This window comes from Tinamus guttatus, unplaced genomic scaffold, assembly GCF_059628265.1.
Source record: "Tinamus guttatus ecotype Peru unplaced genomic scaffold, ASM5962826v1 Tinamus_guttatus_pri_ptg000172l, whole genome shotgun sequence".
NCBI lineage: Eukaryota > Metazoa > Chordata > Aves > Tinamiformes > Tinamidae > Tinamus > Tinamus guttatus.
In genome coordinates, this window is record NW_028288706.1 from 502,493 (window position 1) to 518,004 (window position 15,512).

Consider the following 15,512-nt stretch of genomic DNA (forward strand, 5'->3'; position numbering starts at 1 on the left):
TCAGGTACGTTCATGTGTAAATACTAATAGATATTTATAGACCAAGCATTTTTGTTCCTGCAATTCCTGTACTGATTTGGCTGACTTTGGAAATAGAATGTGAAGGGTTTAATAGGCATCTGAATCATTATTTAAAGTACTGTATCTTTGACCTCACTTTTTTCTTTTTTTTTTTTTCTTCAAAAAATGAATGGATAGATAGGAGGAGCTAACTAAAGAATGTTTTGGAGCAGCTATCAGAGGTATGAATCTTGTAATAAAGCTAACGTAGCATAAGTTCTCTTGGGAGTCTTGTAATTCTGAATTTAAAATAGGGACTTCAGCCAAAAGTGTTTAACTCATCTTTCATATGAACTTAAACTTGCTTTATAGATCCTGTGCTTTCCAAGTAATTTATGATGGTTAATACTGACTTGCTTAAAATTCCTTCTACGTTATCTTTTTATCCTGGTGCAATTAGGTCTGACTTTTAACCCCAGTAACCTAATTAAACAAACCAGTCATGGCTGTTTCTTGTAGGGTGCTATGTGATTATCAGAGCCTGCTGTACTCAGGATCCTAACGTTAGCTGGACTGCCCAAAAGCCATCCTGAACCAAATGGAGTAGGAATAACGAGAATTAGGTGGGCATATGAACTTCCTTTGGGAATCTGGGTGACAGGCAGTGTTATCTTCCTTCCCCAGGGCTTTTGAGAGGTCTGAAGTCAGATAGTTACTTGGTTCCCTAATGCAAGGCAGGAATAGAAACACATCATAACGGGTCTTTTACTGAAGCTACGTTTAAACTTTAAAAGCTGTAAGATTAACAAAATAATTGGGGAATGGCAGAATGGGCTTTAGGTCCTAAAAGTGATTATTTTTGAGATAAAAAAGTCTTTATGGGTTTGTTACTGCCCGTTCCAAAGTGAAGAGTAATTTATTACCAAAGGAAATCAATAGCGTGGGGTATTTCTGTTTTGTTCTTTGTTTCCTTTCACAGGACCTCCCTTTGGGGTATTTAAGAGCACCTTTTGAGGGATAATGTCTGTAACAGAGACAGCCCCTGCTGAGGAAGCGGCTTCACCTCGCTCTGATTTCCCGTCTCCTGTGCGACTGGAGATCCACGAGGCAAATCCCGATTTCCCGTCTCCTGTGGGGCTGGAGATCCGTGAGGCAGATCCCGCGTGGGGCACAGAGAGCCCCTGGTGCTACTACAGCCGGCCGGCCACGCTGCTCGTGGTCGGGGGGCTGCTCGTGGTGGGCAGCGCCGTCATGGGCGCGCTCCACTTCGCCCGGCGCGCCGCCGGCCCGCACGCCCTGGGCCCGGTGTGCCTCTCCATCGGCCTCATGTTCCTGGTGACGGGCATCGTGTGGATGCCCGTGGCCGCCCAGACCGTGAGGCACAAGGGGCTCCTGCGGGCGCGCGCGAGGAAACGCGCGGCCACGGGCAGCTCTGGCGCCTGAGGGCTTCCCCGGAGAAGCCGCCTGCCAGCGGATCGGTGCCGCACGAAGGGACTGCGCTGAAATCTTGTCCTCCATAAAGCTGTTTCACTCGCTGGATGTTTTCGTCTTTACACGTGTGTTTTTAACCTCTCCCGGGGCTCCGCTCGGAGGTGGACCTGGAGGCGGAGGCTCACCTCGGAGCCGGAGGTGAAGGCCAGGCCCGGCCTTTCCCTTGCCGGACACGGCGGTGACTCGCGGGGTGCAGGGAGCCGCCCCGAGGCGGCGGGGCCGGGAGCGCGGGGCTGCAGCCGGGCGGCTCGCGGGCGGCGCCCGCTCTTCGCCTCAGCGCGGAGGCGGCGGGGGGGACGCGCTCCCGCTTCCCGCCTCGCCGAGGCGCGGCCCGCAGCGCCGCCGCCCCGCCGCGATGGCGGCCGCAGCCGCCCCCGCCCGCAGGGCGGCCCCGCGGCCGAGGGGCCGGCAGGGGGCGCCCGGGCAGCGGCGGCCGCGGGGCGGGGCCCGCTCCGGGCGCGAGGCGGCCCCGGGGGAGGCGGCGCTGGGACATGGCGGTGGCGGCGGAGAGCGGTGAGCGCCGCCGGGGGGGACCGGGCCCTGCGGTCGGGCGCGGCGGCGCAGCGGCCCCCGGTGTGAGGCGGTGCCGCGGCTGGGGGGCAGTGACGGAGCCCGTTCCCTGTGCCCCGCAGCCGCCTACCGCTTCTCGGTGCTGCTCTTCAACTGCCTCCTCACCTTCGGCTCCTACTTCTGCTTCGACATCCCGGGCGTGCTGCAGGACCAGTTCCAAGGGGTGAGTGCGGCCCCGAGTAGCAGCGCGGTGCTAGTGCGGGGGGGTCTTCAGCCCTCGGCAAGGTGCCAGGAGCCATCGTGCTCAGCCCAACGAGCCCGAAGGTCTGGGCGCGATGGAGGGCGGAAGAGACCCTCGGGGTCTGCAGGCCTCCCGGCACCGTGCACGGGCACCGCAGCTCCCGTGCGCTGCCTCTCCAAAGGCAGCGCGGTGCCACAGCATCATGCACGGTGCTTGGGGCTGCGCAGGGTGCCACGGCATCACGCGCCGTCCCTGGGGCTGCGCAGGGTGCCACGGCATCATGTGCCATTCCTAGGGACGCATAGGGTGCCACGGCATCACGTGCGGTCCCTTGGGATGTGTAGGGTAAACACGAGCAGTGTGCACAGGCACTGAGATATGCTCTTCTTCAGGGTCAAGCTGATATCCCCTCTGCTGTTTCTACTCTCCAACCAGGAATGACAGGCTCAGGAAAATGTTAGCAGTTTTTTAAAGATATGGTTAATCCGTAACTCTTCAGACAGTGGACTTCAGGCTAAATTGAGTGCAGTTTGTCATTGCTTTACAAGTACTGGGTTAAAAAGGAAGAAATTAGGCCAGTATTTATTCCTTGTTCCTCCACAGCTTCTATAGGACTGTTGAAGAATAGTCAATCACTTATTTACAGAGTAAAGGAGAGGTGATATGTAAAATATATATTATTGACTCCGGGGAGTTGGTGTGGAAAGTCTAGCACTCATCTGCTAGGAGGGGTAGATCTCTAGCAGCTGGAAGATCTAGCTTTTCCTTTTCCAATCATACCCTGTAAAGCTGAGGAGATGTTTCTTTTCAAGAGCAGACCAACCTCTCTAAATCATGCCAGGGCTACCCATTTCCTACTGCCCAGCAAAAGCTTTATGGTTGTGAACTAAAATGGAGTGTTCTTATATGCTACATTTATGTGCTGCTTAAAACTTTATAGTATGTCATGAGGAATTGGAGCAAGCTAAACTGGAGCCAAGAAGATGACAAATCAAATAAATCTCATGGTTTATTCTTGGCCTTTCTGATGTATGTAGGAAAGTGCTGAGCTCCTGCAGCAACTGCCACAGTGAAGGACAGAGAAGAGGTATCGCTGGTCAGGCATTTCTCGGGTGTTAAGGATGTTGTCCAGGGAGAAAGGACAAGTCCTCTAATTCCTGATCATGCAAATAGGAACTGAGAAATAACAATCCAGTGAGAAAGAACTTCCTTCATCTTTAAAGGGGACCTGGGAACACTTGCGTTTTCCTGTCCGCTTTCTAACAGGGATTCTTGGACTCATTTTGCAGAATTTGACCTGCCCCAATGGAACCCATCAGAACAGCACTGGACAAAACAGCACGTTGGATTGCGTCGAGGGCCTAGGAATGACACCTGCACAGTACAACTTGCTCTATGCCATCTACGCTTGGACGTAAGTCACTTTTCTCCTACTTTGTCTGTGTGTGTGTGTGTGTGAGGGGGCTGGTTGTTTTTCACTTGAACCCAGCCCCAAATGTTTCTGTTCTTGTTTGCTTCTAGAAATGCAGTAGTGGTGATTCTGGCTGGATTCCTGATCGATAAACTGGGAAATCGCTGTAAGTTCTGAGGACCAATTAATTTACTCTCCTACTGGAGTGGTGTTTCAAGCTGTTCTGTCAGTGCCAAGGAATGACCAAAGGTTCCCTTTGAGTGAGATCTTGTGGGAGTGGGAGAGGAGCTGCAGCTTTGTGTGGCGGGGACCAGGGGTTTAGTAGATTTGCTCTGTAGATTTTAGTAGATTTGGCAACTGAGGCCTTTTCATCCTTTTACTGCTGACATCTGAATTTACACAGTGGGGCAGTAAACTTGCTTTCCTCTGGCACAGATGGGACAGTGTTGCCTGCTTTGGATGGGACAGGCTGATAGCATCGTGCTCCCTGCCCTGGCGTCTGCTCTGGCGTGTGGAGTCGTCTCTCGGGCCGTGCAATCCTCACAAATGCAGCTGGGCTCTGTTCACAGGTCGCCTCTTAGAGATGAGGCGGAGGCAGAGAAAAGGTTTGCTCCAGGCCACGGTCCATAGTGGAGCTCGGGGTAGGAATTGCAACTGTGGAGTCCTTCCTTTCTCTTCTGCCTCTGCCTTAGTAGTATATTAGTCATTTTAAATATTCCCACAAATTTCTTACAAAATTAAAAACAACATGTAAGTTGATGGAAGCTCTCAGGTTTAGCTCCTATTTTGAGGCTGATTTATTTATTTATTTATTTATAGTCAAAAAATGCCTTTGTCTTGATTTTCAGCACGTCTGTTGAGGTTTGCTTTTTTTTTTTTTTTTTCCTTTTCTCTTTGTTTCTCCCTAGTTGGTGTCTTTGTTTTCTCCCTTCTCACTGTGCTGGGATCATCGATCTTTGCGCTGGGCTCTCATTTCAAGGGCTCACCATATCTCCTGCCATTGATGCTGACAGGGAGACTGCTCTTCGGCTCTGGAAATGGATCGCTTACTAGTAAGGAATTTCATATTTTCTTTAGGCTTCACCAGAGAGTCATGACATATCCGTATTTTGCCTCCTAGATGCCTCTAGCCTGAGCAGCTCTGTTCACCCCTACAGTGTAACGCTCCTGACTAGGTCTGTCTGTTCAAGAGGGATTTTTTTGTCTTCTCCAAGTTGTGCAGAATCGTATCACAGCCTTCTGGTTCAAAGGGAAGGAGCTGGCACTGGCCTTTGGACTGACCCTCTCCTTCTCCCGTCTTGGAAGTGTCCTCAACTTCTTCTTCACCCAGCAGTTTGAGACACGCTTTGGAATACAGTGGACGCTCTGGGGCGGTGAGTTCCTCTGGGTCTTTGGCTTTCTGTCCTCTAGGCCTGACACTAAACTGTTTAGTTTCTGCATTGCTGCCTGAAAATCCTCACTAAAGCTGTGGTGTTTGCACTGCAGCTGTGTTTGTGGCATCTCTGTAATGTTTTAACATCTGCAGTCATGGATAATCAGTGCTCAGTGTAGGTTTACTCCCATTGACTGAATGGAAACAAGAGATTGAAATGAGAGAAGAATATAATGCACTTGTTCTTCTGTATTTTGCCAGCTTCTGGCAAAGCCACTGGCTCCTGAAGTAGTCTTTATATTGGTCTCAGCATAAGTTATTTTACATAGGGAGGTGGATGTTTTACATACATCTAAGATGTAGGTTTAAATTACTGTGGGAAGCAGAATCTGCATTACAAGTTTCTCCTATGAATCTGTTTTGAAGTTTTCCAAGGCTTGGGCATCTGTCCTGCCTCCTGTGCAGTGAGATGGGAACCATCCCTAGTGGCAGGGATGATCCAGGGTCACAGAGCAGCTAAGTGGCAGCACTTAGATTGTCTGGTGTTTCAGAAAGCAGGGAGCGGTGGTGTTAGGGAGACCTGCCTTGTGACATCCCTTTCGGGATGATTTTAGGAGTTTTTGGACTTTGCATCGGCCTGGGATTTTAAGCATGGGAACCCTGCACCCGGATGCAAGTCTTGTGGACTTCTTTTTTTTTTTTTTTTAAGCAAATGAAGCTAAAACGCCGGATAAGTAAACACCTTTAAGGCAGGATAGTGGTGACTGATGAAGGGCAGTAGAATTTAGTGGCCAGAGAGCTCGAGGACTGTGCCTGAGAGCTGTTACGAGGCAAATAGTTCCCCTATTCACTGTTAACATTAGGAGAAGCCAGGAAGGTGAGTCACAGAGTTTTCTGCACCTTGAGTGCAGTTGCTTCTGTCCTTCAGCTCCCTCCAGCCTGAGGAATTTCCCCGACCTGCTGTGTGTTTTCCAGGTACCCTGCTCTGTGTGCTTGGCTTCCTTTCAGCCATTGCAGTCAGTGTGCTAGATAAAGTGGGCATGAAGCAGCTTGGCTTGGATGGGGTCATCCAGCAAGAATCCAAGAAAGTGGTACGTGGCGCACGGACGGCTTTGCCCCCTTGGTCTTTGAATAGCTGAGGTGGGTGACCATGAAATGAGAACAAGAGCTGGTCAGGGCTGCAGGAGGGCACTAATGGTGCTTTGTGACATCTTGCATAGCTGTTCTTCAAGTCCGAGGATATTGCATCTGCAAGCCAGCAGGAAATTATTTTTTGTTTACAGTGCCTGTATTTCTGGCTTTTCAGAGAGCTGACTTGGCACTCTCATGATGTTACTTTTTTGAGCCACTTAGTACTTGACTGTAGGTGGCTCAAGTGAGGATTTGTTTATGCGTAAAACTGGGTACTAGCCTCTGTGGAACTGCTTGCCAGTTCACAGAGCTGAGACAGAAAATAGCTGTTGGGTTCAGTACTAGATGACCCCCCTGCCAGACCTTATCTTCCATCCCTGTTGGCTGGCATTCCCCAGTGGAGGAATAAGCATCACCAGTTGCAATTCTTATAGTACCAAAATCTAATAGACAGCTTCCTCCTCATGACAGTTCTCAGTGATTTCTGTATCCCAGTATTGTGGCTGCAGTTTTACTGTCTTTTCCCTGTATTTTGCATAGGAATTTGCAGTAGGTTCTGAGTAGAGCCTGCTCAGAATAGTATCTTGCAGCCATAACCTTTAAAAATATAAAGAGTTTTTATTATTTTGTTTTGTTTGACTGAATAGCATTACAAAAGGGAGTCACAGCAGATGCCAAATTTCTCTTAGAGGTGCACAAGCAGCCTTTTCATCCCCTGTTATGTGCTGTTCCCTCCTAAGCCTTTTATGACCTTCGCTAGTGTTCAGGAGGGGACGTCTGTGTGACAGTGCAGCCCCTTTCCTGCTGAGTGAGGGTGCATCTTGTCTTTGCAGCGCGTCCAGGACGTCCGTCGCCTTCCCCTCCGCTACTGGCTCCTGGTCCTCACCATCATGTTCTTCTACAACGGGGTCTTCCCCTTCGTGGCGGATGCCAGGTACTGGCCCTATGGCCGTCGTCCCTCTCATGGATTTCAGCCCATGAGCCTTGCAACTCTTGATTTTCAGCTTGCTCTTTCTGCTCATGAAACACGAAACTTGTCTTTAATGCTCATTTAAAGACTATCAATCAAGACTCTTTGACCTCTTTTTCCTTTCAAAGATGATCCAAGATAAACAAGACTTTTAAAGCAAAGCAGAAGTATCTCAAAAAGCTGTATCCAATATTTCAAGCTGTGAAAATTGCTAAAGGGGAAACAGAAAGATTGGATAGGAGAGGAAACTCTTTATTCTTTTTCTTTTTTTTTCTTTTTTTTTTTTTTTTAAAGCCTGCAGACATTTCCTTTTTGCAAAAATCCAGCAAAGTGGCAGCCTTTAGAGATGATGGAGCTTTAGTTTCACAGGCACCATGCAGCTCTGCCTTGGAGACCAATGCTAAGCTTGCATCAGCCTGGGTTTCTGAGTGAGGAACCCCCTGCACCTCAGTGCAAACCCTGCAGCCTTCATTTGTTCAGCTGCTTTTGCTTGAGATGGAGCAGCAACTTGCGTGAATCAGGACTGCTGCTTCTGGGCCTGGCTTGGCCATAAACTGTCATTTTTGCCTTTCTGTGTCTGTAAAACGTGGATGATGCAGCTCCTAGCACATAATGATTGTGGATTTTTATGTATACTATAGATACTAGCAAAAGTCACAGAGGAAAACATGATATTTTGGGGGGAGCATTTCATTAGTGATGTATAGGAAGTCACGCAGAAGTCTGGAATGAAGAAGTGTTTCTAACAAACAAGCAGGTAGGCTCTTAAAAACATGAAAAATGGTAAGGATCATCAAGGCCTCAATGAGACGGGCTGTCTGCGAGCTGCCTTGTCCTTTCAGCTGGAAGTAGTGCTTTTCGATCGCACAAAAACCCAAATACTGCAATTCTGTATGTGTTCTGTTGGCAAGCAAAAATCCATGCATCAAGAACCATGTTTTTAATGTCTTTTCTGGCAAGTGCTGCCATACTGCTTTCCAGTGGGAAAAATTACGGTGCTACGGCCACTGATATCCGGTGAATTGTCTATTAGAATAAATCTATTAGAATAAATCTTCAGGGAATGTGATTTTGTCTCCTACTTTGGTGACAGCACAAACTATAAAAGCTTAGTATTAATAATACAATTAGTAACTATGTAAATAACCAAGCTAAGTTTAAATAGATACAAGATTTCTAAATAAACCAGCCTCTCAAAGCTGTTGAGTTGTGACTGTAAATTCCATAAAGAATCTGAGTAAGTTCTTAGCTTGTTTTTGTGCATCACAAATGAAGGAGGAAGGCTAACATCCTGACAATGAGAACAAAGTTAAGTTTGTTTTCTGCTTTAGAACCAGGTCTTCTTAAAGGTGCCAAAGAGCAAAAGGGAGAGAGAGTTCCTGGTACTCTTAACAACTGTTAGAATTAACTGTTGATCTTCTCTGATGGATTATTTAAATGTATCTGACATTTCTAAATATTTTCTTGCTTCTCAGCATTCTCACTCCACTATTGAGAAAGCTTTCTGCCTCTTCAAAGAGAAACTCACGTACACACACACACACACACACACAAAAATCAGCCTGCGTGTTTGGGCTGGGCAGTTGCAGTTCTGCTTGGGAGCGGTGCTGATGTAATTGCACATATGCTCAATTTTAACCTGCAGTTTTACTCTAAACTTGCAAAGGAGTCTTGAAAGTGTTTGTTTAAGCTGACAACTTCTCTATGATGAGCACCAATTAAAAAGCAAACAAAAACAAACCAGAAAACAAATGACTGGACCTACAAACCAACTGAACTTGTTTGCAAGTCATCTTCTTCAAAACCCTCCCTTGTTCATTTTTGTGCTCCGACTTATTTTCTGCCAAAGTAACCAGACCAAGAATCCTAATTATGTAACTTTTTCCCCCTTCATTTTATTTTTAGCAAGTTTATCCAGGATAAATATTCTGGCTACAGTCAACAGGCAGCCGCTTATATCGCTGGGGCAGTGTACGACAGCTCCCTTGTTCTCTCTGCAGCAGTTGGCATATTAATTGTGAGTATCCGTGCAATTAATCATGAGTAGCCACACACCGAAGTGCAAGAGCTCACTTGCTGAAAACTATTTGCGTTTGAGATTTTTTTTTTCCCAAAATGTCTTTGTTATCAACCCTATACCCAGAATTTCGCCTCTTGTTGCCAAACAAGCAGGTCTGTAATTTCTTGCAACCTGCACAATGCTCTTCTGTCTGAATTACAAGATATTAAGGTAACCTCTTCCCTTCCATTCCCTAACTCTGCTCTGGTTGCAAACAACATGGTCCTAAACCTGGGGAAATAGCTGTATTTTGTCAGAAGTCTGAGCCTGGTATAGAAAGGGATCGGGATAAGCTTGGTGGGTGGATAGGAGAGGACAACTTGCACCTGATCAGTCTCTGTTTTGTCCCAACTCTGCATCTCCTTATCTCCATAACTGCAAGGATACAACTGTGTCTTTCCTGTGGGAATGCCAGGGTCCCTTGTAATAGGCCTCTCTCCGTTTCCTTCCACAGGACTATGTTGGACTGAGAGGCATCTTTGCTGTTGGCTGTGCTGTGCTTACTCTGCCAGTCTTTGCTCTCCTGGCGTTCACATTCGTCCCCCCACTAGTGGCTACCATCTGGTTGGGGGTTACTTACTCTTTTGCTGCTGTAAGTTCACAACCCACCCTGCTCTAGTTGTGGTTCATGTCTGGGCCCTTTTTGCAGGCTGACTGACATTTATTACCTTAAGCTGCTGGAAAAGGCTTGGAAAGGGGCAAGAACCTTCAGCTAGGCTGAGGCGGACAAACAGCAGGCTGTTCTAGGGGAAGGCGTGGGTGTTTATTTAGTGGGAATAATTACTTTTTAAAACTGATGACTATCTCATATCTTTACACTAGGCTTGAGCTAATTCCTGCCTCTGTTACCCCTCCCAGGCCAGTATGTGGCCATCCATACCACTTGTGGTGCCCCAAGCAACACTAGGGACTGCAATGGGACTTGCAACTTCCGTGCAGATGGTTGGAGTTGGCCTTTCCAACCTCATTGTTGGACACATTCTAGGGACGAAGTCCAGGTGAGAGGCTTCTCTTGCTTTTTGTCAAAGCAGAGACCATTCATGGTGCTGCAGAGGAGAGCTGTGAACTGTAAACAGTCTCTTTGCAATCTGAAGCTGCAAGTAATGTCTAAAGGATCATGAAGTAACTATTATTTTTTTATTTAATTATTTTTTAGTGAATTAAAGATCCCACTGTGGCGCTGGCAGCAGATGATGATCTTTATGTTGGCCAACACTATTGCATGTATTGTTGCTTCCGTTAGCCTCAATGTGGTGGACAAGAAGCAGGTAAGTGTGACAAAAGGTGAAAAACAACCTTATGTGAAGTTTTCCTGACTTGATTTGATTGATGTCATGGCTGTTAGATGTGTTTATAATTAATTCTCCCACCACAAAAATAAGACTGCATAAAGTATCTGCTAAAATACTGATGCAGTGTGTGCTCGTCCCTCCTAGTACCAGGCTCTGGGCAGCTGTAGTGTTGTGGGAGAAGGTGCAGTGATGTACGTGGGCAGGAGAAGCAGTGTCCTTTCAGTCACTCACTGTGTCTGTCCCCCTCCAGGGCGGGACGCTGAACCGGACGCGGAAGGGAGCACCCGTGGAGCAGGAGGAGAGGCAGGGAGCAGATACGGCACCGCTCCTTGAGGATGACACCAGGAACGAAGGCTCCAGCGGATGAACCTGCTGCACTGCAAGAACAGGGATGGTTGCCAGACACAGTATTATTGATCATTTCTACTTGAAAGGGAATTTTTAGCTTGTGCATTCTAAACATTCTTAAAGAGAAACCTCGTTCTGTCATCCATTAAGATCTGTGAAGGGAGCTGTCTGCACAAAGGGAGTGTTTTCGGTTCTTTGTGTCTGCAACACAAGTGGAACAGGGCTGAGGCACCGTTCTTGGTGTTCTCTGCCACATACAGAAACCTGCAGGAAATGCTTTTCAGGAGCTACACTCCAGTAAGTCAAATGAGCCCAGCAGAAGCTTGTTCATAAGCTGTTAGATAGTTTCTTTAACCCTTTTTCAATCTTGCATTAAACTCCCCGCCATGAGGGGCACCTGGCTGGACTGCTGCTGTTCCTCAGCCTCCAGACTCCATCCTGCACAGCAGCAGCTCTCTCTTCCATAGACTCCTGGTCCAGTAATTGCCCTGGATCATCACTCTTCTCTTCCAAATTAGATATGCATAAAATTAACACCATCACTATCATTCAGGCAGGAGTGTGAGACTAAGTTACTCAAACTATCAGCTTTTACACATATAGGCATATCTTAATTGCTAATTACCTTATTAGAAATGCTTCTGGAAGGCACATCTTCATTTGCTCTCAAAAGCAGGTGAAGTTTTCATCTCCAATGGTGTTTTAAACCAAGTTAGTCTTAAGTCATGAATGCTAAAGCTTGTTTTACTGAGCCTTTCTGCTATGCCATCTCCCAAAGTGTTTACAAAAGCATAAAGGATGATTTAGAATGAAGTAAACTTTAATGTAGCCAAGTACAAGCAGTAAATTATAAATTTCAAAGAGAAAGAAAAGCTCTGTTCAAGATGCTTTCAGTTTACTAGCATTTATATTAAAAGGTAGGTACTGGCAGCATCCATGTGGCTTTAGTGGTTATGAAAGAAGACAAACCTTCTCTTGTAGAGAACTTTGCTTTTAACTAAGTTATTTTAAGCAAGTTGTTCATATAGTGAATCCATTTCCTAGGACAGACAATTAAAGGATTTATCTTAAGGATTCAAATGCAGCTGAAACTTGGGGGTGGGGGGAGAAGTCAAATAGCAGGTGCCATAGAGGTGCTTATTCACTGATTAAACAGCACTAGATAAGTACTTGACCTTTCAATGTGATGCAGCTAGAGAAACCACCTGCTACTGTTTAAAACTTCATGCAAGCTTGTAGCATTTACACCTGCCACCCACCCCTGGTGTTTTCACTAGGCTGGTATGTTAGCCTGGTGTTTTTTTTTTTTTTTTCCCTTCCTAGAAAAATTCCAGCTGTGTTGCTTGTGTGCGCCAAATATCACCATTATCTGTTTTAAAAGCAATGCCTACTACTGGAGCCAGCCTCACTGGCAGGGGGTCCTCTGCTTCATGAGTTTGCAGAGCAGCTCCATGCTGCTACAGCTGCCCTCACAGGGGTTGTTCCTGTGCCAGGATTGCCCCTAGAAACCCTGTATTTTGTGCTTTGTGGAGAAACCCCAACCCTGCTCTTCCTCATTTACCATCCCATGATTTAATTCCCTCTTATAAGAAACTTTAGTGTGTGATAGAGCACCCTTAAACCTGCTGCTGTTTCACAGTGCTCCTGGTACTCCAGCCCTGGAAACTTCCTAGGTTTCCCTATGAGGTTTCCTGCATTTTTATCATATGGACACACACCTGTAACAGATACAACTTATTTTGACTACAAAGTCTTTTGTCAATATCTGTGCAAAGATGAAGGCACATGTTTTATAAACCCTTTTGTATACTCTAAAGATGGGGAAATTGGAGTGGTCCTCAAGCCTCGAGCTCTAAGACCCTTTTTGGGTTAGGCTGATTGAAAGAGCAGTTAGAGCCTCTTACAGGGGAGAGTTGCTCCTGCAAGGCTGCTCATGTCTTAAAGGTCACGCTAATAAACCTTGAAGCTGACATACATAACTGCAATGAGGAGGTAGAGAATAAAGTTTCCTGTAACAGCACCTAATAATCTCTATTAAGCAATATCAAGGACTTCCTGTTGCTCCCTTTTAACTACTTTTTTCATTCATTACTCACTCTGCACTGCTGACAAGAAAGCTACCTGCACTTTTCCTGTCCTCCTGGTTCTTGTTTACCAGCTGCTTCTGGGGTGCTAATGCTCACTGCTGAGAGACAGACTTTCGAGAAAGTCATCGCGCAGTTCCCCCAGCTGAGCTTGCCAGAAAGATTAAAGGGTGACATTCATGAAGGAGAGTGCCGAAAGAAATGGAGAGCAGCAATCAGTTAGTCACAGTGTAATTTCCATGGTGCCACCCTGATCATTTATATGGGTAATGGAGTCACCCTCTCCCGAGCCTCAGGCACCCCTGGAAGCAGGGAGCACTTTTGCTGCCACATTTTGGCACAACTTTCTGCTGTATGAGGCATAGTGAGAAACAACTCTTGAAATACAAACTCTGTGACAGCTGAAAGGGAACTCAGGTTCAGGCACATTGTGCTAGGATTCAGGCAGTTTGCACTAAGGTGCATTTGTTGTTTTGTTCTGGTCTATGCTCCCCAGAAATATGTTAAGTGCTTTTATACAGTACAGCATGTGTTTACAGAAATCGTGCAAGAAAAGCCATCAACGTTATGAAGAAACAGGCACTGCATTGAGATCTTAGTTCAGCTAGACCACTCTGCTTGCAATAAACAGCTCTGTGTTAAAGCATGTTTGCAAGATGAAGGGTTGCAACTGAAAGAAAAGGAAAGTTGGACTCGAGAGGATAAAATTTACCCCATAAATAAATAAATAAATAAATAAATAAATAAATAGATACAGAATTTCATCAGAGCCTCAAGCACAATTCATTAAGAGACACATCAAGGGAATGAAATGCTGGGTGGCCAGATGGCTGCAGCACAGCTCTGAAGATGTGAGTGAGCACCCCACATACCTTCACAGAGAGGTAGCACAGTCAAATTCTCCTCCATAGCATAAAATATTGGACAGATAACCTGGATACTCAGACTTCTCTGCACCCCTGTGAGATTACATACAAGCAACTGCAAGAATTATTCGGTCATCTTGGAATTAATAGGAAATTCACAATAGCAGTTATTTAGTTTGTAAAGAATTGTGTCCATACAATCCTGTATTAAGACAAGCTTCTCCCATTAGACAAGTTGCAAGAATAAACTTCAGATATTCCAACTCTGATCAACCTCTACAAGTAATTCAGAAATCAAAAAATTTTCATACAGTTTACTGAAAACAGACAGACCTTCCTCATTACTGTGGCAAAATCTCCTGTTCATCGTGCATTACGCAGTGATCTAACAAGCACTTGCTTGAGAAAAAGGTGCTGCACAGGAGCATCAGCCTTAGCAGTGGGACCGTGCGCTGATCCGGGCTAATCGGGTTTACAGGGATCAGGAGGGACGACACCACCTTGCAGCTGGTCTGTTCTCAGAACAGCGCGGCCTTGTACTGGATAAGCACAGTGGCAAAGTCGGGGACTAAGCAGCAGTGAAGCCTAGAATCGCTCTCCCCTGTACACAGCTGACCTGCTGGAGTTGTGGTTACCTCTGCCCTGTTGCCTAAGATGGTTGGCACAAAAGTATATGCACTTGCTAGAAGTGTCGTGAAAAGTGGGGATATAATTTCTTAAATAGGAGATCCTCCTTTGGAGGTGACTTTAAATAAAAGTATTTGAATGTGTAAGTGTGTAAAAACTGTAATAAGACTGAAGAGCGTAATAAGAGCATCCCTGCGCTGTGCAAAGCAAAGCAGAACATGACCCACAAACGCCACCGGCACGTGGACCAGAAGAGCCTGCCCTTCCTCCCGTCCCTTCACTCTCTCCAGGGATGGATGGCAGGCGCTCATCTCCTGAGCTGCCTCAAGCAGGTCGCCCATCTAGATTGCACATAACAAAATTCACCAGTGTTTTTCTGATGAAATAGGCTACGGATTTGTTAATAACACACAGGCGTATACAGCACGTGGTGGAGTAACAAAATACAGAGGTTTATTGACAAGTTCATGATTTATCAGTTGATTTCCAATCCCCTTCTGCCCCTTGTTTAGGGAAAAGAAGTGTTCTTACCAAACTTGCTTGATGAGTTGAAAGCATGGGTTTTGATTCTGAAGAAGGATATACAAGAAAATGAACACAGTTTAGCTAATTTAAGGCCCAGCTGGAAGTTGCTGTTCAGAAGACAGGCACTGTAGCCAATGCACATCAGCATTTCTACCTAATGTTTAAGGTCCTAAATGAAGCCAAGTCTAAAGTGAGCATCGTAGTACTAATAACAGCTAAACTCTTCAACAAACACATTCTTGACTTGTCTATCTGGTTACCTCTTAAAACCCTGTCAGCACCGAAACACAGTTGAAAGACAGAAACCTCTGGGACTCAGCCAGGTGTGAGACTCGAGAATGGCTGGTAGGAAACACATATTGGGAAGCAACGTAACTCCAGTATGGGGCTGCAGTCGGGATATTCTCCTGGGGTACAAATAACAGGGAGCTCCACGTCTATCTGAAAGGTACAAAGGCATTGACATTTCTGCTTTCCAGGGACATTCCTACCCCTCCTGCTGCCACAAAATATTTTCACACATCGAGAAGGCAGCAAGGTCCTCGTGAAGGCACCTGCCAGGGGCCAAGCAGAGCAGCCAGGCAA

The 15,512-nt window shown here is 46.4% G+C and overlaps 1 protein-coding gene across 1 annotated transcript; it reads left to right on the plus strand.

The window, feature by feature from the left end:
- The first annotated feature begins 1,961 nt into the window (after positions 1-1,961).
- Positions 1,962-11,078, plus strand: LOC104567996 (lysosomal dipeptide transporter MFSD1-like). The gene is made up of 13 exons (XM_088522999.1): positions 1,962-2,004; positions 2,124-2,224; positions 3,532-3,656; positions 3,764-3,819; positions 4,562-4,705; positions 4,868-5,026; positions 6,001-6,116; positions 6,990-7,090; positions 9,032-9,143; positions 9,640-9,777; positions 10,044-10,183; positions 10,342-10,453; positions 10,728-11,078. Exons 1-13 carry the CDS (start codon positions 1,983-1,985, stop codon positions 10,842-10,844), a joined length of 1,443 nt encoding a protein of 480 aa, XP_088379125.1. The 5' UTR covers positions 1,962-1,982; the 3' UTR covers positions 10,845-11,078.
- The last annotated feature ends 4,434 nt before the right edge of the window (positions 11,079-15,512 follow it).